Below are 26,560 nucleotides of genomic sequence, written 5' to 3'. Positions count from 1 at the left end.
ATTCAAATGTTATCTTTCTTACGACATATTAGTGCTGATGTTTAAACATTATTTTATAAATATTATTTTACATGTATCACTAGTCAATAATTATTAATTTTTTTCAAATTATAAAATATAAAAATTAAAATAAAATATTTAATATTTAATTTTACATGTATTATACTTATTATAAAAATTTATTTTAATATAAATTAATAAATTATCATATATAAGAAATTTTTCTTATTTTTTTATAATTTTAAAACAATTGCATAAACTAATATATAGATTATTTTAAAAAATATTTTACGTAATTTACACAAATTACGTCAATTTAAAATAATATTTAAATCATTTAAAAACAAAAGATTAATAACTTATTACTTTTTATAATTAAAATAAAAAAATTATATTATTTATATATAAAAATAAATTTTCATAATTTTAATAAATTAAATAGAATAATTTAAATATTAATTTATGTAATTTTCTTGATTTATATAATTGGTATTTAAAAACTTATTTACTAAATAAATGTGTAGAGTTAAAACAAAAATATTAACATGTAAGTTTCCTAAAAAATTAAATATCAAAGTATTATTAATTTATATAATTAAAATAAAAAAATTGACATATTAAAATAAATTTACTTAATTTGTATAATTTACACATTAATTGATGCAATTATATTGATTTATACAATTATAGTAAACATAATTTGTATATTAAATCAATTTACAAAATAATTTGTATAAATAACATATATATTAATTTATGAAATTATATTATAAATTTTTAAAATAAAAAAATGTAAACTATTCAAAATAAAAATATATAAAATGATAAAAAAATATAATTAAAAATATTTATATATTAAATATTTTTAAATTTAAATTTTTTTATAATTTGAAAAAAATTAATAACTCTTGACTAATGATACATATAAAATAGTGTTTATAAAATTAATTAAACAAAGTAAGTGTTTTAGTGATTTATTACCTTATCTTTGAATAAAAGGTCATTTGTTCAATTTCTCTCAAGACCCTTCTTATGTTCACTTTATTTAACTCCTTGTGATATATGTATCATATCAATAGCTTAGACAAATATCATATCAGCACCAATATGTCACATCACAGTCAGCATTTGACTTTAAATTGTCAACTAACAATCAATTGGAAGGATCAAAATTACAATTTCACCTTGATTAAATTAAAACAATATAAAGATTGAAAATTAATATAAACTTATATTTTAAAATATAAAATAGGTTTAGTTTAAAAAGCTTCAAATTGAGTTTATTATTTATATATATATATATATATATATATATATATATATATATAATAGAATAATTATCTTGAATGAGAGTGTTTTTAGTTGTCAAGTTTTAATGAGGGCATTTTTAGGAGCTTTTCAATTATAGTGTTTTTAGAGATTTTTCTTAACCTTTTCAATATATCATTTTGGATATCTTTAGTCTAAATTCTAACTTTAATATCAATACTTTTAAAATAAATTATCAATAATTAAAAATAACATTATTATACGGTATAAATTACATATTATTAATCATGAATCTAAAATATAATTTATATGTTGAAAAATGTTATGTTGTTGCAAATTTATTTATAATCTAATTTATATATATTTAGAAGCATTTATTTATTTTAATTTCTGGTTTTATAAATTTTATTTTATGCAGCTAAAATACCAATAAATAAATATTTTTGAACATATAAAATATGTTTTGAATTTACAATAAATAAACAATGTAAATTTTGATGCAAGATTAACTATTAATACTATTGATAATTGCTAAAAATTCTTAGTTGAGGGATGTAAATTTAAGTAATTATCTCATCTTTTTTGTTACTAAGAACCTTGTTTGGGCCTTTTTAATTATAAATTTGTGAATGTTTATTTTTCTATTTAGTTTATCATTTTGATAGGTTACATGTGCTTATTGATGGATTGTTTTTTTTTTTTAGGAATTTGAAGTGGTTTAAAAGAAAACCTTAACCAAAGATTGAGAAAGCTTCAAGTGGAAAGTTACAACAAATTTGCCTCAAACTGAAATAGGTCAAAATGTGTAGATGCAAAAATATGCCTTAAGCCCGAAATTTTGGCTTAAGCTGATTCTTATTAAAAAGCTATTATTTTAGGGATTTTAACCAAATCTCCATTTTGAAGGGAGCTTCATTTCAAGACAAAAGCACTATTTGGTGAAGGAAAGCTTCCCTATTTCTCCTTTCTTTCATTCTTCCATCCATTATTGGATTTTGGTGCTACCCATGGAAATAAGTTGCTAGATGTAACTAAATGTTTATATATGCATCTTGTTCGTTAATGGTAGTATTTTACTTCTACTCTTAATGCTTGTTATGATTTGTTATTGGAAAATGTTTCCATAGTTTAATTTTTAGATGAGATTATGATTGCAAAATACTCTATTTATCTTGAATTGTAGTAGAACACTCTATAAACCTTGGAGCTAACTAGGAATAGAATAAGGGTTATTGGTTATCTTTGGGTCATTAAGCTTAAAGTTCTTTTTATTAAATGCGCAAGAGATTAACATTTAATGGATGAATTTAGGCTCTTTTTCATGTAACCAATTAGGATTAGAATATTATTTTTGAACAATGATTGATATTAACATTGAATCTCAAGTTAGGGATTGTGCTTTATTGCATGGGAGTTTGATTTGGTGAAATCAAACCCCAACAACGTTCATCATTTGATTTCCGTACCATTTTATCGTGTTTTTATTTAAAAACCCAAAAAATATTTTCAAACTTGTGCCTTTGTTTATTTAATCCTTGTTATTAAATGTTTTTACTATTTTTTGTTAGCTTAGATAGTAAATTTGCCAAGTATTACGTGAGTCTCACTACTACAAAAAAGACTTTTTGAAACAATTATTTTACTTTTTCCACGATGGTTTTGAACCGTCTATAAATCTGTTGTCGTAAAAAGTGTTGATTTTTCACGACGGTTTTTAAACCGTCTTAGAATCTCAATTTTTACATCGATTTTCTTAAAAATCGTCTTAGAATATATTTTTTTTAAAATAAAATCTAAAGATATCGACAACTTAGTACTCTTGTCAATGAGTCAACAAGTTTTTTGGTGTCATTGTTGGGGACTTGCGTCTCAATACTAGGCAACCTCACATTTTTCTACTTATTTAGGCTTCATTCTTTAGATTTATTTTCTAAATTATGTTATTTTGTGCTAACTTGTGTGCTCTAGTCTTTTGTTTTCTAGTTCTTTGTATTGTATTGTGCTAATTGTAAAAAAAAATTAAAAAAAAAACTCTTTTTCTTTGAGGCTATACATGCAAGATATTTGTAGTATTCACGCGTGCGCACACACACACACACACACACAACAGAGCCTTCTTAGTAACCAATTAGAGATGTTGTCTGAGCATCTTGAAATCATGTAGTTGAGGATCAATCATCCACAATCTATCAATTGTGATTTTTGTGGAGGAAAACATTTCAATGGTGATTGTCGTCTTTACTCCAAGAAAAAATCTTGGTGGGAGCAAGAGTCATACCCTTCTAATTAACTTGAAGAAAATAACTCTCCTGAAAATGTGTTGATGCAATTCATGGAAGTTTCCCAAGCTAGCTTTGAAGTCAATCAAAGTTCGATTAAAAATCTTGAGATTGAAGTTGGGAAGCTAGCATAACAAATTGTTGAAAGGTATCCTTTAGCCATAAGGGGAGGCAAATCAACTGAGGTTAAAAGTTAAAACACATGAGGAGAGTCTTGAAGTAGAGCATCATTCAAGAGAAAATGGTGAAGAAAAAGAATAGAAAGATGAAGAGAGAACACAAAAACGATGTGAGAAGTGCTTGCGAGTATAAATCCAACAAGTAGAAAGCCTTCCACAAGTTAATATCTCTTTTCACCAATTGATTGTCAAGGAAAAAAGACACAATGAACTTGATAAATCCTTAAGTGCCCTTTTTGTATTGCTCATCAACACTTCCCATGCATTGATATGGAAACCGCTTTATAGATATATGATCATAGAGCTTCTAGCTAAGAAGCAAAAGTGGAAGAAGGATATAATCAATGTGACCTTTATGCTTGTTCAATGGATGAAATTTGGATAAACCATGTGGCCTAACAAAAGTACACTATCATTAAAAATAATTGTTTCTAACAATATCAATATTTAATAAAAATCCCTACAAACATTCTCATTCAAGACAACAATTCATATTTATAAAGATTAGATAGATTTTGGTGGTAACCTAATTTTCAATTTTTTTTTCATTTTGTGTTGATTCTGGTTGTGATAATAACTAAATATTTTGAATCCTTAATTTCAAAAGATGAAAATTACCATTTTTACTTATATAAGATAAGATTAAAGAAATCAATCAATTTATAACTTTTAAAGTAGTTAAATTTTGCAGTAAAAAATAAGTAGTTAAATTTTCAAATATTTTATTTTTTAAAAAACTAATATATATATATATATATATATAGGATGGATCAACTTATTCCAAGAATAACTCTTTTAGGAGGGAAGTCATTTTTCTGTTTGGCAAATGAAGGAGTTTGGAATTGTAGAGTCTTGGACTCTGTTGCTGAAAGTCAGTTATCAGCGTCTTCCAATATCTAATTTATTTTGTTACCGATTTCCATTGTGGATGTCTAAAAAGGGAGAAGTCCTATTGCTGGCAAGCAATGCAGGTTTTGAAATAATTATGTACAACTTGAGAGATAACAAGGCAAAGTAGATTCAAATTCACACCAATCTTAGTTGTTTGTGAAGCTTCTTTCATTCACTACTACAAAAAGTAGTTTTAACATCGGTTTTGTACAGAACCGATGTAAAGTTAAACGCGGTGGCATATTTGTAAATAAAGTATCCTTCTTAACATCGGTTTTCCAAAAAACCGATGTTAATGCATACACGTTAACATCGGTTTTTCAAAAACCGATGTTAACTAATGATGTTAACATCGGTTTTTCAAAAACCGATGTTAACATATAATATGCTAACATCGGTTTTCCAAAAATCAATGTTAATGCATACACATTAACATCGGTTTTTTAATAACCGATGTTAACTAATAATGTTAACATCGGTTTTTGAAAAAACCGATGTTAAGAAGTGAAATTTAATAACCGATGTTAACTAATGATGACCAACATACAAATGGAAGTGAAATTTAATATTTTGGTTATTACCAAATGAATTGTGTTAAGAGTAAATAGTGGATGCTACTAAAAAAAAAGAGTAAATAGTGTATGTTAATAATTTAATTTTTTACACTAATATTTAATAATAAATTATCATGTACAATTTTTTCTTATGTTAGTTATCCTAAAAATTGTAGTAATAATAAATTTTAACTAATGAATGATATAAAAAAAATTATATGGTTTCTTTATAGAAATTAAAATCTTGCGTAACTTTTTTTTGTCAAAGATCGGTCTACCGCAAATGTCCAAATGTAGTATGTGACTACTATCCAAGTAAGTGTAGGGTCGGATTGATTAATTTTTTTTATTCGTAAAAATTAAACATAAAAATATATAATAACCGTTCAACCAAGAAAAGACAAAAAAAAAAAAATTCTTTAGTCAGATCTCTTTAACTATCAAGTCAAGGGTAAGTCGTAGATACCATTTACGACTTTAGAGTTTTTTTATTTTTGGTTTTTTTTAAAAGTCGTGAAAATTTCTTTGACTTTATTATGAAATCTGATTTTTTTAGAAGTTGTTGGGCCCGTGACTTTTTAGTTTTCCTTTTTTTTTAATATGTTTGAAACAGAGGTCGTAGAATATGTAGGGATTTCTTTCTTTTTTGAAATAAGTATTATTAAAATAAAAATTTATTTAATTTATTTAATATGATTATTTTAATATTAAGGATAAAATATTTATTTACTAATAAAAGGTAAGAAAAATGCGAAAAAGAAAGAAATAAATCATGGATAAACTCATGACTTCAAATTGAAATTGAACAAAAAAAAATGAGGTTGCAAGGGGTTTCATGACTTTGGTGAGGACAATTTTTTTTAAGAAAAGAAAATTAAGAACATTTTAATATAATTTTTACAACATAGATTTTACTGTGTAAATGTGGTTTACCAATTGTTTAGATTAATAAAGAGAAAAAAATTAAAAGGAATGAAAGAAAACAAATAAAAATTAAGGATACATATAGTCGAAAAAAGTGTTGTTTAGGCAAATATAAAAAAAGAAAAATAAGTGAAAATATTAATATTACTTGTTTGAATGAACGTAAAAGAAAGCAAAAATAAATAAATAATTATATTAAAGCCTAATGTTTTTTGCATGTACTATAAAAAATGAGTGATATAATGTTTTATCAGTGCCTCAAGAACACCAATTAAGGATGTAATAATAAAAATATTTTTATTAAAATCTGTAAAAATATACTCCTCATATAATTCATTAACTAATACCTTTAGAACTAGCAAAATCCAAAAGTTAATTACATTGAGGGGACATCGCTATCAGGACATTTTCATGCGATTTTCTAAAGCAGTCATGAACTAAACAAAGGTTTAAATGTCTTGAAAAATTAATTAATTTAAATTTATATAAATAATTAATATAATTTTATTTGAAAATATAAAATTAGGAAGAGAAAAGTATGAGATAAAATGAGTAATTAATATGATAGACAAAAATAAAAATAAAATTTGTAACTAAAAAATTATTTGATCCATAATTTCACTAGAATACATATTTTTAGTTGTTGAAATTAATTTATTCTACTAATCAATTATGTCATATAATCAATTTATATTAGCTTTGAATGATTTCTTTATCACGTTATTAGTTTATGTGATTTATCTTAGTATAAGAACTAAAAATATGTATTTTAATAAATTAGATGTTAAATAAAAATTATAAGAAATAAAACTAAAATTATCTAATTTCTAGGTGATAAATCACTTCTGGCATAAAATCTATTACTATTTTGAAACTGAAAGTGAATTTTAAAAGATTTAAATAAAATTAAAAAAAAAATGGGAATGATACATAGTTATTATAATTGGATATTATCAGAGTTAATATAATTATTATAAAGAATTAATAAACTTAAAGTTATTATATATAACACTTTCTGATTTAACACGTAAAAATCCTTTATACACCAAATGGTGATGGTTGTAATATTTTTGGTGGGATAGAGCATGGGTTGGAGGCCCAAATGTAGATAAAAATGAAATATCGGTTCGAAACAGATAAAAATGTAGGAGCCAGAAAACTGCTACTTCTCGACCCACTTTTGAAGTTCAAAACTTAAACCCTAGTTGTCTCTCTCTCTTTCTTCTGCATCTTCAACCTTGGCAAGGGAAGCCACAGCTAGTGAGCAACATCAATGCCTGCACTGCCGTCGCCAACGTCGTCCGCACCACCCTCGACCCTCGCGGCATGGACAAGCTCATCCATGACGACAAGGGAGCCGTCACCATCTCCAACGACGGCGCCACCATCATGAAGCTCCTCGACATCGTCCACCCCACTACAAAAATCCTCGCCGACATCGCCAAGTCTCAGGACTCCGAGGTAACTTTAACTTCCCTTCGATCTCATGCAATGCCACTGCTTTCAAGATCTTTTCATTTTCGCTTCATTCAGATGCTTTACACTGTGGAATTGGAATTTTAATTTTGTTAGTAAATGAACTCTTGTATTGTTGTGAATGTGAAAAAGGTTGGCGATGGAACCACCACTGTGGTGTTGCTTGCAGCTGAGTTTTTAAGGGAGGCCAAGCCATTCATTGAAGATGGTGTTCACTCTCAAAACTTTATAAAATTAATATTTTATATAATAAATTAAATTTCATATACTGTAAAAAAATATTACAAATTAGTTTTATTAATTATTTTTTTACATTTTAAATTAAAAAGTTTAAATATATCTATTCAAATAATTTTATATATTTTTTGTAATCACTAAAATAAGTTCATGTTAATTAAATTTATTTAATATACTACAGTATTTTTTTATCAACATATCCTTTCATTGATTGAGACGGTTTTTTTACATATATATATTTATTTAAGAAAGAATGTATTTTTTTTATAATTTAAGAAAGAAAATATTGTATCTGTAAAAATAGAAGTCCAGAAGCAAAATTTGTTCACGTAACATGATTTACTATATGATTTGAGTGTTTGAACTGATTAGTGACAAGATGTGGATAAGATTTATGCATATCCTAACTCAAATTATCAACGTTAATTAAATCCGCACTAGTGAAGTGAGTTGAAGCTAAATAAAAAAGAAATAGTAGCATAATATAGGTCTATTTTTTAGATGCTCCATGTGGGTCCCACTATAGGTCTATTTTTTAGATGGCATAATATACTTGGACCCCTTCATTCATTTCTTTTATTTATTTTTTAATATATATGTTGATTATATTAAAATAATTGCATATATTGTATTTTGTTTGTATGAGTGTAACATCTTGCACAGGAATTTGTATACTTTTTCTTTTTTTTTTCTTTTTACTTTTTTTCTGGGATTTTATTGTTTTCCTATTTATCAAAGACAATAGTATTCAGTTTTGGGGGCACACGGATAATATTTATTTTAAAAAAATGTGTCACAATTATGAGGAAAATTGGGGTATGAATCAAGATATGGTGCATGGTGGTAGAGAGGCAGGGTAAGATGATGGATGACAATTTGACGCTTTTTAATTTTTATCATTGGAGAACGTTAAGGACCATGTGGTCCTACGAGTGCCACGGTCAATTCCTCTTGTATGCACGATTGCAATTACCATTAACAATATCTTCTGCAATGATACCATGAATATACTGTGTATAATTGGACGCATCCAATTCTTGGATGAAATTAATGTTGGTTGTTGGCTTAGCCAATTTCTCTTAATCTATTCTCTAGTTTGGACGCATCCAATTCTGTCTGATGTCCGATAAATGTATAAAATATTAAATTAGCATTAATATAAATTATGAGGTATTTTATTATATTTTGTTTGTATTTACATACGAATACGAATTTTTTGCATATAGTTTAATTTTGTCCCTTGTGATCTCAAATTTTCCAATTAAGGAGGCAGCAGTAACTTTTCTCTTATTTTCTAATTTCTAATTAGGTTAATGTATATAGGTGTGGATTTGGATGAAAGTGGTGTGTGACTGAAAATGTGGGGGATCCCGTGACTGGGCCTATCCACAGTGCAGTTCTATGATCTTGTGAGAGGTAATAGAAGTTATTGGTGTCTGGTTATGTTATGTTGTTAAGGTACGTGATTGAAATAAAAGTTCTACTTATATATATTTTATGTGTGTGTACACTAATTGTAGTTAACGTTTAATTAATATCCAAATATCATTATGTATTTAGTGTAATAGACAAAAAGGAATCACTGAATGTGGCTACTACGTGATGCATTGGATGTCCACGATAATTTTAGGATCTTTCAGGAATAATTAGGAGACGGTAATTGTTTATTTCAAACAAAGTTGGTTTTTTTATAATTGTTATTATATTATTAATTTATTTTTTTATTTGATCATGCAGTATTTTAATGAAGTTAGACCATTGGAAGCAGAGAGATTCAAGGCACTTCGCATACAGTGGGCACAGTATTATCTAAAAGTTAGAAATCAAACATAGGATGTTAGGTAACTATGTAACTTTAGGTTACTTAATTAGTTTACATACTTTGCATTACATTTTTTACAATTGTTGTTTCATCTTAACATTCAATAACCTTTGTTGATAGCTAGTTTTTTGCTAAAACTTATTTGAAAACAAAATGCAAATGATATATGTTGTGTGCTGTGTGGTCTGATTTTAAATTTACAGGTTAAATTTTGGTTTTTTTGTAAAAACAGAGACATTATTTAAAAAAAATTCCTGAAAACAACATCGATTTTTTTTTATAAAAACTGATGTTAACTGTCAATAATAACACATTCGTTAACATCGGTTTTCTGTAAAAAACAGATATTAGATGTTAACTGTCAATAGTAACAAATTCGTTAACATCGGTTTTTTTACAGAAAACCGATGTTAACTGTCAATAGGAACACATTCTTTAACATCGGTTTTTTACAAACAACCGATGTTAACTGTCAACATTAACAAATTCATTAACATCGGTTTTTACAGAAAACCGATGTTAACTGTCAATAGTAACACATTCGTTAACATCGTTTTTTTTACAAAAAACCGATGTTAACTAACGTTGACATCGGTTTTTTCAAAAAACCGATGTTAACTGTCAACATTAACACATTCGTTAACATCGGTTTTTTGTAAAAACCGATGTTAACTTTCAACATTAATATACATTTTTTAGGTGTAATTCATATTACCAACATCGGTTATTTATATAACCGATGTTGGTAATTTTACGTTAACATCGGTTTTTAAAAAACCGATGTTAACGATAATACTATCAACGTCGGTACTTTCAACATCGATTCAAAAACTGATGTTGAAAGTCATAAATAACCGATGTAGAAAGCATATTTTCTAATAGTGATTATGTTCCAAGCTTGGTTTTGCCTTATTGAAATTGAGCTCCAGAGTTGTGATTGGGTTATCTGAATTTGTGTTACAGCAAGTAAGTGGTCAAAAACCTTGTGTGAACATATTTTTGGTGGTTCTGCAGTTTGACTAATTTGTTGGTTCATTCTATTAGCTATTGTTATAATTGTTGGGTAAAAATCTTAAGATTAGATGATGTCATTTTAATTTTCTATTTATTACTCAAAGGAAATTGTTTCTCTCCTAAATTAATATTTTTTTTCTTTGGTCTTCAAAATCTTCAAAAAGGGATTCCACCTAGTGGAATCTAGGAAGATAGATGTTTGCAGCCTTGTCTCCATAAGTAGAGTGGCCTTATTGTTACAGCAAGGTTCTTCCTCTTATGTAAAAAAAAACTTGAGTTATTTCATTTCTTCCATTAATCTTATTTTCATTTGCTTAATGCGTGCAATCCCTTTTAGATTGCATAGAACATGTTGAAGATTTTAAAAGGACTTCTTTGCAATCTTTGTACTACAATCACCCATCTCATAATTAGAATAAGTCTGACATTTTCTTTTTCTGTAGAGACTTTACTTGTTTTACAATACGGACTCATGATAGAAGCTTTTACTATATGTATTAGCTAAGTGCTTATCTGTTCTAATTTAGAACGAACATTTACATGATACTCTTGTTTCCATGATTATCTGTGAAAGGGATCAAAACAAGAGTATCATGTAATTTTTTTGAGGCTGAAGCATGTGATTATCTGCTCTATTTAAAATCAAAATTTTGACTTTTCACATTAAAATAGCAAAACATAATCTTTATCTAATAAAGTTGATGTTTTTTGTTAATAACAACAGACAAAAGTATTAAAGAATGAAAGAAAGCGTAAAGGAAATTGAGACTGCAAAGACTTGTTTTATTCAAATATGAAGCAACGTATTTATAAACATAGAAAAGAAAGTAACTGCTAACAGAGAGATAACATCACTAATAGATCATGCCTAGAGAATAGAACCAAAACTGCTTTATCCTATCAGTCAACATGACTTTTATTTTTCCTAAAAAATAGCATAAAAATATGATCTACTATAGTTTGTTAGACAGTTCCAACAGTCACATCTTAACACTCCTCGTTGACTTTGGAACTGCAAACTCCAAGCTTTTGTCTCAAGTATTCAAATCTGGCTTTTGGAAGTGCCTTGGTCAGAATGTCAACACTTTGATTCTCTGTTTTGCAGTAACTTCACTTCTCCTTCCCTTTGAACTTCTCTTAGAAGAAAAAGCTTTATCTTGAAATGCTTAGTTTTGCCATGAAACACCGAATCATTAGCAATTGAGATTACAGCCTGGTTGTCCACAAAAATCTGTGTGCTTTCTTCTTGTTTCATATGCAAATCTGTCATAATTTTCCTGATCCAAAGAGCTTGATTCACTGCAGCAACAACAGCTACATACTCTGCTTCTACAGTTGATTGAGCTATAACTTCTTGCTTTTTAGAACACCAAGAAAAGACTCCAGAACCAAAGGAAAACAGTAACCAGAGATGCTTCTCATGTCATCAATACAACTTACCCAGTCACTATCAAAATATCTATGGAGCTTACAATTTTGAGAATGAGAGTACATTATACCATAGTCTAAAGTGCCTTTAACATATCTAACAACTTGTTTGGCAGTGTAACATCCCATTTTTCGTAAGCCAATCTAAAAAGAATTTTTATTTTTAAATAAATAGAGTTTTAGAAAAATGATCAGGTTTTTATAAATAAATAAATAATGAGAAATAATGATTTGAAGGAAAAAAAAAAGAGAACATTTGATTCATTCATTTGATAGGGAATAAAATAGAGTTCTTTTTTTATAAAATATAAAAAACAAATAAATAGAGTAATAACAAGCTGTGTGTACCCTAGGTATAAATAGCGATGTTAGGTCAGTTTTCATACTGACGATGCCTCTTCTTTCCCTCATTTTCGTTTTTCCCCTTCTCCTCTCAAAATACTTTCTTTTTCCCGCAGTCCACCAAACCTGTCTCAGAAAAACGATGATCTCGGACTCATTCACTGTTAGATCGTCGTGAAATTTGAGCACCATGTTCGCAACCCAATTTCGAGCATTCTCACTGTTGGGAATTTTGATATCATTTTTGAGCTGAGAGAAATACCTTTCGCATCGTAGCATTTTCCTTTCCCGCAGAAACCCAAAACGGCATCAGTAAAACTACAACCTCGATTTCATTGACCGTTGGATTTTCATAAAGTTTTGATATGTAGTTCGCGATTCAGTTCCTCACATCTTCACCATTGGGATTTGCGAGATAATATTCACGGAGAGAGAAAAAGGAATCACACCAAGACAGTACAAGTGGAGGCTTCAATCCCTTCTCTCTCTGACGTTTGGGAACTCTATCGGACCAGTTAGAGGAAAAAGCTGAAGGAATCTCAGGGAACCACTAAAGATGCTGCTATCGTTGGCTGAAGACACATGAGCCCGCTTAGAGGTAAGGGATGAGTTATTCACAATTGGAGATTAGTGAGAACATGTGTAGGAATCCTTAGAGATATCAATTGGAATGAATTTTGGGGTGTTTTTATAATTTTCATTTTATCCTTATAATTATGACAGTGAATTATATATGTTTGATGAATCAGTTGACGTCCCAATGAGAAATTGCTGTGAAATTGATGTGTTTTTGTTGAGTGTGAACCCCTTAAAAAAATTAAGTTTTTTTTATTAACGTAAATTATATTTTAAATAATATTATTCAATGACTTATTTTATACAAATTATTATCTTGTTCTAATTTTTCTACGATGATGACCAACATGTTACGTGTATATAATTATTGTAATACTAGAATAATAAATTAAAAAAAATTGTAAGGTTAATGCCTAGTGGTAATTTCTTTTGATGTAATATTAAATTAATTGTTATAGAAATCCTTTGATTAAAAACAATGTAGTTTAATTTACTATATACATATACATATATATATATATATATATATATATATATATATATATATATTGTATCATGCAAATATTATTATTGTGTGAAGTATATATGAGTTATAAGGTGTAATAAGTTATTATAATGGTGTTATAATATTATAGTGAAGATTGAGTAGTATAAAGTTGAATGTGTCGATTTGCGAGATACATGTAAAAACGAGATGGTTGATGTGATATTATAAGATGTTAAATTGTTGGCATGATATTTTTTTGTGAATAAGTGTGTGTGTTTGACACTTGATGTGACAATAATTATATTATGAACTATGAATTATACAATAACCCGACCAGTGTTATCTTGAGAAAAGTGTAAATGCGCAGTATTAAAGAGAAAGTGTAGGTTTCCTATTCAGGAATCAGTGTTAAATTGTAATGCAATGTGTTAAACGTATTTGAAACACAAGTGTGAGATCGTGGGTATTGTATAATTCATGAGCAGTGCTTATAAATGAAATATGTGATGAATTGTGGAATAATATGTTGCCTTGAGATTGTAATATTGTTATTGAGATTGAGTCAAAGTGTAAATTAGAACAGGTGTTGAATTGTGAGATACGTGAAAACATGTGATAGTGGATTGTGACATTATGAGATGTGAAATTGTGAACGAGTTTTGGTTGTGAATAAGTGTGTGATTAACTCTTGATGTGACATTATTTGTGTTGTAAGCTGTGAATTATACAATAACCTGACCAGTGTTATCTTGAGAAAAGTGTAAATGCGCAGTGTTAAAGAGAAAGTGTAGGTTTTCTATTTAGGAACCAGTGTTAAAGAGAAAGTGTATGTTTCCTATTTAGGAACCAGTGTCAAATTGTAGCGCAATATGTTGTACGTGTTTAAAACACGAGTGTGAGATCGTGGGTATTGTATGATTCACGAGCAGTGTTTGTGTGCTAAAATGATTTTAGGGGTTGGACCTGAATCAGGAGGGAGAGGCCCTGACGGACTCTTCGGAGTGTAGGCCTTGGGGGTCACCGGGTTTGAGTGCTCCTTTAAGCCTATGCTGATCCCATATGGTTGGAGCATTCTCGCAAAACATCGTGACCCTGACTGGTCTCCCTATGATCTTACTTAGTGAGAGTGACCTGACAAACCCATTGTGTGGTGTGTCTTGTTATGTACTCCTAAGCGCCCAGGGTGATCTTTCATTGACATGGTACCACATTGCATATAGGCTTGAGTCTTAGCATAACTGTCTCATGTGCTTGCTAATTGTTTATTATGGAATTGATGTGTTATTGTGTCTTGATCAGAGCGTGTGATTCTTGTGTAATGTGATTGATGATTGAAAAGTGTGATTGATGGATGAAAAGTGAACTTTGAATGACAAAGTGGTGGAATTACGTGAATTACGTGTAAGTAAGTTTTATTTGGTTTATATGATATGTATATCTAGTTGTCTTGTTTCTCTATTAGTTAGGAATGTGATAACTCACTCCCCGTGTGTTGTTCGTGTTTGGATCTTGTGATGATCTTGAACTTTGTGTTCGGGGGAGCAGATGACTAGGTGAATTGCTTTAAGGAACCTTGTGTTGAAAGACGTCGAGACACAACGCTCTGATAGGATGTGGCATTGGGGTATAGGGTTTTATATTAATTGTATGAAGTCTTAGACGGTCTTGTTTGAACCGAGATGACTTTATTATATGATGTAGAAGAAATTGAATGTGAGCCTTTTATCCCTTTGAAAGGCTTGTATTTAAAAATGTAAAAAAAATAAAAATACTTTTAATTAATATTTGAATTTTTATTCCTTTGTTAGTATATATGTGAGGGGTAGAGGGTATCACAGGCAACTTGAAGATGAACTTCACTAGCACAATGCATGAACCTTGAAAGTATACTTACTGCAAACAAACTGTCAGGTCTAGTTGCAGTAAGATACATTAAGCAACCAATCAAGCTTCTGTAATGCATTTCGTCAACTTTATCAGCTCCATCAACCTTGCTAAATTTCTCCTTTTGATTCATTGGAGATGTAGTGCTTTTGCAGTCCTCCATATGAAACTTCTTGAGTATTTCCCTTGTGTACTTCTTTTGGTGAATGAGGATTCCATCATGATCTTGTTTCACCTCCATTCCCAAAAAGAAACTCATCAAGCCAAGATCTGTCATTTCAAATGCTTTAAGCATTTCAGCTTTAAACTCCTTTATGAGTTTCTCATCACTTCCTGTCACAAATAAATCATCAACATAGACAACAATAATGATTAAGTTTGCATCTACCAATTTCACATATAATGCAACCTCACTTGGACTTTTGACAAATCCAAGATCTTGAAGATGATCATCTATTATGCTATACCAGGCCCTAGGAGCCTGTTTAAGACCATATAATGCCTTTTTCAACTTGTAAACTTTATGCTCCTCTCCTTTGATTTGAAACCCCTCAAGTTGCTCTACATAAATCTCCTCCTGCAAGTAACCATTTAGAAAGGCAGATTTTACATCTAAATGATAAACTTTCCACCTTTTATGTGCAATCAAGGCAAGTAGCATTCTAATTGTATCCAGATGTGCAATTGGGGCAAAGGTTTCTAAAAAATCCACTCCAAACACCTGAGCATAGCCTTTCACCACCAACCCGACCTTGTATTTATTTATAGAACCATTTGGATTAAGTTTGGTTCTATAAACTCATTTTACCCCTATAGGTTGTTTGTGTTGAGGTCTGTCCACTAGCTCCCACGTGTCATTTTTTTATCATTTTCAAATCTTCCTTCATAGCATTTATCCACTTGTCATTCTTTTTAGCTTCTTCAAATTCTACAGGTTCTAGGACAACTACATTACTCTTTTGATAAATCTCAGATAAAGATCTTGTACCTCTGACAAGAATGTCATCTACATCATCATCAAGGAACTATGGGATTTCTGGCAGCTACTTCCTTATTGGTTCATCCCAACTCCATTGTTGATCTTCCATAAATTTGACATCTCTACTCACAAGAATTTTTCCATTTTGAGGTTGGAAAATTCTGTAAGCTTTGGAGGTGTTGCTATATCCAATGAAAACTCCGGGTTCTTCCTTCTTATCAAGTTTGTCCCTTTTAACCTGTGGAACATAAAAGAAACAAACACAACCAAAGATTTTTAGATTTTGTAAATCTGGTTTGTAACCAAACCAGCCTTCAAATGGAGTTTTTTTGTGCAGAACTATTGTAGGTAGTCTATTAAGTAAAAATACTGCAGTGTTTGCAGCCTCCGCCCATAGCTTCTTTGGCAACTCCTTTTCATGCAACATACACCTTGTCATCTCCATGATACTTCTATTTTTTCTCTCATTCACACCATTTTGTTGTGGGGTGTAAGGTACGGTGAGTTGGTGCTCAATACCAGCTTCTTCACAAAATTTATCAAAAACATCATTTCTGTATTCCTTCCCGTTGTCAAGTTCTTTAAAGAGTTTCAAGTCATTAGTCATATGGTTTGTGCAACTGTTGTCTATTAACCATGAATCACTGGAACTATTGCTTGTGGCAAAGCATGTTGCGACAAAGAGTTGCTTATCTTCTTGTTCCTTCGCAACCACCTTTGCCTCTTCTGATTTGGACTTGCATATTCACTCTACATGTCCCATATTGCCATAATTTCTGCACTTGACATATGGTCTCCACCAACATTTTCTTTCAGGATGATTTGTCTTTTTGCAATGCGGACAAGAAGGAAAGGTCTCACCTTGCAGCTTGTTGGAGCCTTCTGGTTTTTTGTTCCTCCATTTGTTGTTCTTCTTGTCTTTGCCACCTTTTGAATTTTGTGCTTTCGTATGAAACACACCTTGTACCACCTCCTCTTGTCTCATCATTCTTCTCTACTCCTGGGCTTGTAGAGCATTTATGAGTTCTCCCAAGGTGATGATTTACAGGTCTTTAGACTCCTCCAATGCTGATATCTTCGATTCATACTTCTCGGGTATAGTGACCAGTATTTTTTGCACTATTCTTTCATCAGGAAAGTCCTTCCCAAGAAACCTCACTCTATTTGCTATACCTAATAGCCGGTCAGTGTAGCCTTTAATTGTTTCAATCTCTTTCATGCTCTGCATATTGAATTCTCTGCCCAAGTTGAGTACTTGCATGCCTTTGGTTCTTTCACAGCCTTGATATTCTGATCTAAGATAATCCCAAATCTGTTTGGCAGACTTGAAGTTCATAATTCTTGTAAAAATAATTTTTGACACAACAGAGAAAAGGCAATTTTTAGCCTTAGCCTTTTTGGTATTCCTCTCTCTATGATTCTTCATGTGAGCCACCATTGGATTTAAAGGTAGTTCAAGAACATCATAGTTTTCTTCTACTACTTGTGAAACCAAAGCTTCAAGATGAGTGGTCATCCTTGTAGCCCATAATTCGTACTCTTCACCATAAAAAATTGGTGGTGGACCTACTGTGTATGATGTTTCTCCCTCCATTACGATTTCTCTCAATTCATAGATCCCTTAAAGATAAGAGCTCTAGATACCAATTTGATGTTTTTTGTTAATAACAACAGACATAAGTATTAAAGAATGAAAGAGAGCGTAAAGGAAATTGAGACTGCAAAGGCTTGTTTTATTTAGATATGAAGCAACGTATTTATAAACATAAAAAAGAAAATAACTGCTAACACAGAGATAACATCACTAATAGATCATGCCTAGAGAATAGGACCAAAACTGCTTTATCCTATTAGTCAACATAACTTTTATTTTTCCTAAAAAATAACATAAAAAATCTGATCTATTATAGTTTGTTAGACAGTTCCAATAATCACATCTTATCAAAAGTATATGGATGCAAAACAAAATTTTAACTCATTTGACTCTTGATCATTACTTTTGGTGGTAGCTTTTATTTTTGGCCTCTACATTTTTCACTTACATAACCCAACCAAACCTATATAAAAGCCTTGATGTTGGATAAATTAAGTGAACTTAGTACAACGTTAAGAACCCCACTATATATGCATTACAAGCTTATAGAAACTTTTGAGCAAATCTTATTTAGCGTGTTTAATTATTCTTGCGCTGGCGCATGTTTAAGTATTGTCACAGATTTGGAAAGCCTTTTTACTCTACACTTGATATTGATATAGAATTTCATTTTTAATAACACTGCTATTCTATCACCCAAGCTAATTTATTTCTTTGTTTACTGAGTGATTTGGCTATTCATTTAGCATGATACATCTATTCTTTTTTGTGTCAAAATTAAAAAATTTGTAAAGGCTATCTGTGTAGATGCTGCATCTTTCCAATTCAGCACATCATGGATTTTTTAGATGTGCAGAGGAAAGGAAGGAAGACAGAAGGGATTACTATAGCTACAGTTTTTCTCTTCATTTCTTGGTACCTGTTCGGTGAAAGACATTTTTGGCCCTTTTCATGCCTCTATTTAAGTTCTTTTGGGAACAATGGTTGCAACTTGCTACTAAAGAATTACCCTGTCACTTCATTTCATAAATTAAATTAGTTAAATTGTTTTAAATCTTTTACTTACAACTCACCAAGTAAAATATAAAACTTTTCTTAAAATTATAAAATATCAAAATTATCCTTTCCAACTGAAGCAATATTTGGAGCTACAAAATTACTTCTATTCAACCATCCAACTTGCCTAAACATGAATGCCTCCCCAAAGATTTGGCAATTGATCTATCATCTATGCTTATATAAGTCCATTTTCCTTTGATCCAAGTCAATGAAAAGTGTTGAAACTATACAATATTGCAATTAATGTCTTTTGCATCCTACTCGGGTATTCTCTCTTTTTTTTTTAATGAATGATTTATGTATTCCCATTGCCATATAGAGCAGCAAATTCTTTTACATCTCTTCTCAAACATAAAAAAAATAAAATAGAGAGCAACACGCACTGACGAAGCTGACGATTTTTGGTTGTATTATCTTTCACCTAGTTGGTGTCCCTATTGGGAATTTGGAATTATTTAAGTTGGGATTAGCTAGAGCAAATGATTTCCCCTGCCAAGTATATAAATTGAATATTCTTAGGACTCATTTCATAGTTAAAGATAATATACAATAAGATAGCAGGATAAGAATATAAGAAGTTTTAATCATATTTAATGTTTGGTGTACAGCAAACTAAATAACAGTAGAATATAATGAGTTATGTTCAAATGAAAAATTAATGTTTCATTATAATTCCATATAATTTTCTAAAAATACTTTTAATTTATTTTTTACAAAATATGAAAATTAAAAAAATTATAATTTTAACTAAAATATACAAGATATGTTTTATTTATGTGATTACTTTTCTTAAAATTATAATTATTAATAAAATATTTGAATAATAATTATTTAAATTTTAATATTTTAATTAATAATATAATTTAAGTTTATGTGTCAAAATATTATTATTATTATTATTATTATTATTATTATTATTATTATTATTATATAAGATAATAGGATGATTAAAATATATAAATAAGTTGTATATATAAAAATTAAAAGTAATATATAAATTATATAGTAAGATGTAGAAAGTAAATATATAAATTCGCTATATATAGTTTTATAAAATAAATAAATAAATAAATACGGTGTATATTATTTTACAGTGAATTTATATTACATATTACTATGTATATTTTAATACTATAGTTATATATATATATATATATATATATATATATATATATGTATATATACATATACATATAATATTCAACGTTTATTTATAATAATATGTAATACTATATATAAAGTAATAAGAAAATAAATTATATAATTTTATTGAATAAAATAAATTATACAACTGTCATACAAATTAATATATCAGTATACATTATATTTATTATATTATAAATCTTTTATTTGTTAGCCTAATATTATTATACATATTTTTTTAATAGTTTAAATATTATAATAATATATATAGATAAATAGAGAGATGTGAGCTTATTATATCCTATTGATTGTAACATATTCACATAATAAACAACATATTATAACAAGACAGGATCATGTCTTGTACTATTTTGACCATCAATCAGACCCTTAATTTATAATTATTGATATGTAATTATTTGACAATACTCTCATCTATATATTATATATTGTACTCATTTTTCTCTGGAATAGATCATTCTTACCACCAAACAGACCTTTAATTCATAATGTGTATGGCATTATATTATAAGTAAAAAAAAAATATTAAATTGAATTCATTAAAAATAAATTAGTCCTCTTACACCTTACTTGAATGAGGTGAAATAAGAAGATAAAATTAAAAAAGAAAAAAAAATCTTATTTAGATGCGTTGAAAAAGATAGAAGAGTTATAATAATTGGTCGGTTTTAGCAAAAGTATTTACCATTTAAGAGACATGAAATGGGAGTAAAATAGTGAGTGCTATTTTTTAATTCTAAAAAAAAAGATAAATTATTTTATAACATAAAAGAATAAAATAATAATTTTGTGTTAAAAAGAACGACATAAAAAAATTTAATTTTAATTTTTTATTAAATTTATTTTCTATAATTTCTTTATTTTTACTTCTTCCAATATCTTTATCTAAGGTGCATAGTGCAAGCCTGCAAGTAATTCATTTCTCTTTTAATTCCCTTTTTAATGCTTCTTAATTAGAAACATTCTAGTAGTCAATGGAAATGTAGGAGTAATTATGCTTTATAGAACAATAGGTATCATGAATATTGTTTGTGTGTGTGTCTATATATATATATTAAAAAAAAACGTTTGCCCCCTCTTTCTGGAATATGAAGTGTAATAGTCAAGCAGAGAACTTTCACTTTATTTATTAATGAAGTTATACCTCACAGATGACTAGGGAAATTCAAGAAGTTTAATCATGTAGGAAAACCAATGCAGGCAAAAAGGTATGGTTTCACTTTTAAGAAAACTCAACTTCTCAACTATTCACTATTAAGATCGGAGGAACCACCAAATAATGATCAAGAAACATCGTATCCATTCTCGCATTGCCGTACTTAATTTGCTGAAATTGAAAGGAAAAAAAATAAAATCAAAGCACAATTGTAGGAAAATGGCTACCACGCAATCCTTCGAAGATTTGGAAGCGAAATATGAAACAAAGGAAACTTCTGAATCAGTCATCTTAGTTGTTCACATTCCTGATGGTTCGTTTGGTTTACTTACTGCTCCTTTTCTATTACTTGCATTAATTTTTTAATTGTTCAGTAGGTATCAAATTTATGAAGAGATGATTTTCCTCCTAATTTTTTAATTGGTTAAATTAAGTCCTTCATCTCAAAATTTCATCCAATAATTAACAAAAAAAAATGTAATGAATGTATAATATATTATTTTTTTTAGAAAAGTAATATATATATATATATATATATATATATATAATTTTTTTATATTCAAACTGAGTAAAACAAAATGACTTTATTGCATTTTATGCATTTTAATTTTTATTTAATTATTTTATATACTTTCTATATAATACAAATCAATAATATGGTATCCCTTCGTTACAATTCTTGTTAGAAGTATAATTGAAATAATTGAAAAACTACACAAACCGATATAAACAATTAAATTTAAAGAAAAAAAACAGATATATCGATAGACTGAAATTGAAATTGTTATTTTTTTAGAGTAATAATAAATAAATACTCTATTATTTTAAACACTATAAATATCTTTTATTTTTATTTCTTTCTATCACATCATTAATCTTATCATACCTATATTTTTTTTCTCTTTCTAAATATTGGATAAGGATTTAGATGTCTATTAAATTTCTTCCTTTTGTCAAAGTAATTTTTGTAGTAGTCATTATTATTATATGCATCTCTTTTCTCTTTGATCTTGTTTCAACAACATTTTTCTTCTTAATTCTCTATTCATTCCTTGTCAATCATTTATCACATCTATTATTTTTCTCTTTCTTTTTTTATCTTTCTTCCTTCCTTCTACCCAATGCCTCATTTTTAGAGTGTAAGTTGACCATTTTCCTTTTTCTATAATCGTTGTTTCCCATGATTTTCCTTTGTACAGGTTTTGTACGAGAGCATATTGGAGCAAAAATTGAGTACGAGTTTTCAAGGGTGAGAATTCATGGCGAACGATCACTTGGAAACAATAAAAGGGCACGTTTCAATGCATTATATCAATTTCCAGAGTATTGTGACATTAACAAAATTAAGGGAAAGTTTGATGGAAAAACTGTCATCATTACAATACCAACAATTCCAGGGAAAGTCCCTAAGCTAGAAACACAACCAACTGAACAAGAACCACCCAAAGAACCATCAGAAGAAGAAGAATCAAATCCAGAGGAAGAAAAAGAAGGTACTCCTACAGATGATAATCAAGATAGTAAAGAAGAAGCTAATCATGTGACTTCGACTCCACCAAATGCCACACAAGAGTCCATGCATCAAAAGGATCAAGAGGGAATTCCCCAAAAAGCTACACTTACCAAAGTTGAAAGTGAAAAACATGTTGGTCAAGAGGCTTCAACTTCAACCCCACCAAAAGACACACAAGAGTCTAAGGGTCAAGAAGGAATTCCCACAAAAGATACTATTACAAAAGTTGATAGTAAAAAACAAGTTGCTCATGAGGCTTCTTCAACCTCATCACAGGACACACCAGAGTCTAAGGCTCAAAAGGGTCAAGAAGAAATTTGCACAAAAGATACTATAACAAAAGTTGATAGTAAAATACAAGTAGGTCATGAGGGTTCAACTTCAACACCATCACAAGACACAGAAGAATCTATGCCTCAAAAGGGTCAAGAAGTAATTCCCCCAAATGCTACACTAGCAAAAAATGGCAAGCTTCAAGGAGAGGAAAATTCTGAAGGAGAAATTGACGAAAATGTGGAAAAGCAAAAGCTTGTTGAAAAGGAAGAAACTGAAGACCATTCCAAGAAGACTTGGGAATCAGGAAAGCCACCTGAAAAGGCTATGGTGGATGATTCCCCTAACAAGGAAGGGAAGGAAGAAAGCAAAGGTTTGGGCCCATCTGAAGGAGAGAAGAGAAGGGAAATAAATGGTAAAATTGGCAATAATGTTGGAAAAAAGAGTGATAAGAAGGCCATTCCTGAATCAACAACAAGGGCAAGAATTAAGGAAGTGGCTGCTTCTGCTTCTCAAGCTATAACTAGTCTAGCTAAGAAATTCAATGAAGAAGATAAACAAAGGATAGTATACATGGGTGCAGCAGTTCTTGTGGTGGCACTTGGAGTTTATGGTACCTACAAGCTTCGTTCACGTAGACCATAGGCAATTAATGGCATCACATCTATTTCCTTTCACATGGTTTTTTTATTACTAAAGAGTTTCCTTTCAATAAATAAGGACTTGCAAAAATATTGTAGAAGAAGCATATTTGCTTCAGAAGTTATTTGTTCAGGGCTCTTTGTGTATGCAATTATGCTTTAAAATAACATTTGTGGTACTTGCATAATCAAGGAATTGGGTAACCCCGCCGCAATTTTACTCCTTTCAATTGTTTATCATTCTTTTCTCCTTGAACTCCGCATCATGCCTAAGTGACAACTCAATGCAATTTTGGGGCACAAAGAGTAAACAAGGGTGTGAAAAGGGATGTATTTAATGAATTATAATGGATAAGCAAAATAAAATAATCTATTAATTTATTTATTTTTAATTTGTCAAAATTCTCTAGGATTAGAAAATTAATTAATCATGAGTTGGTTTACTTAATTGATCACATGGATGAGTCTTTTAAATTTGATGAAGTGACGTAAGACATAGGCCACACTAAAAAGTGGTGTTTCAGAAAAATTATATACACGCGCGCAAGATAAATATACAAAAAATAGTTGTTAAAAATTAATTTCAGAGATTATTTTCAAAACTAATAGTAGTACTAGTACATCTACAGGAGAAAATGAAAAAAAAAAAAACATTAAGCAATACGCTAAACCAGAACACCGTCATTTCTACATTTAAACAAAATTTTGGACCATTATTAACAACATAAACCCCAAAGTAATTAAAATTAAGATACTACTTAAAATCGAAAAGTATATAACACTTACATCGTATAATCGTAATACAAATAGAGAGATCTTAAGCCCCAAAAAAAAATTATAAACACACTCATTTAAATAACTTTAAAATCACTACCAACATTTAAGTAAACTTTCCATGAAAACGAATAAAAGCTCACACAGTCACATACAACTTGAATGTCTCAAACTCAACTTCTATAAGTTTTGATCACTACTCATAATACCAAAAGCAAAAGCAAACAATCCAACTCTAGATCATTACTCCAGCAAATCATTCAAGCTCAAATCATAATAACCATCTTCCATATGACCCTTATCACCTTCATTATCCATGGCATCTCTCCATCTCCATTAAAGTCATCATCAAAATTAAGAATCTCCAAATCATTAACAGGGTAACACTACCATCACCATTAGCTTACTCTCCATCTTGATCGAGTCTTCTTTATTTGGAATATCCAAGTAGTCTATATATATATCTAAACTCTCAATGTTAGATGAACTTTCATCATTATCCACAACCTAATTATCATTGCATGAAATACCATTAACATTATAAACAAATTTTCCTAGTTGCTTCTTGGCTAATTCATCACAAACAAATTATTCATTCTTTTGCTTCAAATGGGTTCATCATTTCTTCGTATGGACTTAAAATACAAAAGCAAATAATCAACTGCAAGTAGTAGATAAAAATGAATCTCAAAGGCACTCAAATTATGATCACACCCAAAGGAACTGCATGCAACTTTAATATTTGAACAAAAAACTTTTTTGAGTTCTATATGTCCATCCCCATAAGATTCACGCCATTATGATTAGTTTTGGTGTTCACTAGAATCGTGACTATCAAAAACATTTTTATCATGTGTTTGGATGGAGATATTTAACAAGGTAATTCATTTTTTTATGGAATTTAATGCTTTATAGAAAAATATCTTGTTTGGAAAGAATATTTTAAAAAAATAAATTCTAATATTTTTACAAGATATTTTAAACAGTTAAAATGCTAGAATTTCAAATTCTCTCAAAATCTAAGGAATTTGAATTTCTTTTTCGCTAAAGCTCTCGCTCACCACTCTGTGTTTGTTTGATTTTATTGTTGATTATGAATGCAATTAGTATTTAGTTTGTAATCTTCTCATTTGCATGATTGTTTGGAACCAGCCAGTGGTGAGTCTGATTGCTTATTTGTTCTGTTTTTTTTCTCACACTTTGTATCTGAGCCAATTAATGGTGTAGAAAGCATTATGTTTTCACTTTATAGCATATATCATATAGCTTTTTAACACCTGTTTTGAACAAAAAAGCTTGTTTGTTTGCATATTAATCATAGGGTTTCAAGGTTTCATTTTCTACTCTGTTTGATTTCGTTGTCTTGGTACAATGCAATTCATTCTTGTGTTGAGACTGAGGTCAAAGGTGCATTTTAAAGAAATATTTGGGAACTGATTTCGTTGATTGATTGAGGTTACCTGGACAATTCGTTGATAATATATACAATAGAGATTCTGCAGCTTGGTGCCTATAATTGTGGAGAACAATTCAAGCAGTTTCATGAACTTAGAATCACATTTATTGGGTGTCTTTAACCCTTGTTGCTTTTTTTGTTTTGAGAAATGTATCAATGCAGCAAGGCAGCATTTAATCCTTCATTGAACACCTAAACCAGCCAAATGATGATGTGAAGTGTAGATTCTGCATGGTTATGCAGAATTCTTACAAGTTGCTCCAGTAATAAGCCTATTGGAAGCCATCATTGATCAATTTCGATGCTTTGGGCGTATGTATTGTTACTAACTTGTTAGCTAATGCTTAGGGGTAGAGACAAATAGAACATAGTCATGCTAGAGATGACTCAAATGTTCTACTTTACAACATTTTTCTTTTTTTTTTGTTTAATTAGAAGTACTTAGACATATCACCATAATAATGTGTAATTGGAGATCGATTTTGATTTTAATTATTATTACAAATAAAAATGTTTACCTTTTAACATTTTGTAAGTTAGGTATGTGAGATTTTGGAATTTTGGTTAGGCTAGAAGTGGATCCAATTGA

The 26,560-nt window shown here is 29.3% G+C and overlaps 3 protein-coding genes across 3 annotated transcripts; 2 read left to right on the top strand and 1 right to left on the bottom strand.

Moving 5' to 3' along the window:
- Positions 1-7,243: 7,243 nt before the first annotated feature.
- Positions 7,244-7,837, top strand: LOC114409457 (T-complex protein 1 subunit eta-like). The gene is made up of 2 exons (XM_028372928.1): positions 7,244-7,557; positions 7,705-7,837. The coding sequence occupies exons 1-2, from the start codon at positions 7,423-7,425 to the stop codon at positions 7,828-7,830; spliced, it is 261 nt and encodes an 86-aa protein (XP_028228729.1). The 5' UTR covers positions 7,244-7,422; the 3' UTR covers positions 7,831-7,837.
- Positions 7,838-17,383: 9,546 nt separating this feature from the next.
- On the bottom strand, positions 17,384-17,935 carry LOC114410624. The gene has a single exon (XM_028374582.1). It carries the CDS (start codon positions 17,933-17,935, stop codon positions 17,384-17,386), a length of 552 nt encoding a protein of 183 aa, XP_028230383.1.
- Positions 17,936-21,408: 3,473 nt separating this feature from the next.
- On the top strand, positions 21,409-23,930 carry LOC114409456 (inactive protein RESTRICTED TEV MOVEMENT 2-like). The gene is made up of 2 exons (XM_028372927.1): positions 21,409-21,627; positions 22,514-23,930. Exons 1-2 carry the CDS (start codon positions 21,438-21,440, stop codon positions 23,743-23,745), a joined length of 1,422 nt encoding a protein of 473 aa, XP_028228728.1. The 5' UTR covers positions 21,409-21,437; the 3' UTR covers positions 23,746-23,930.
- Positions 23,931-26,560: the final 2,630 nt, after the last annotated feature.

The sequence above is a fragment of the Glycine soja genome, chromosome 4 (assembly GCF_004193775.1).
Source record: "Glycine soja cultivar W05 chromosome 4, ASM419377v2, whole genome shotgun sequence".
Taxonomy (NCBI): domain Eukaryota; kingdom Viridiplantae; phylum Streptophyta; class Magnoliopsida; order Fabales; family Fabaceae; genus Glycine; species Glycine soja.
Note: the sequence above shows the minus strand (reverse complement) of the source record. Positions and strands in the feature narration are given on the sequence as shown.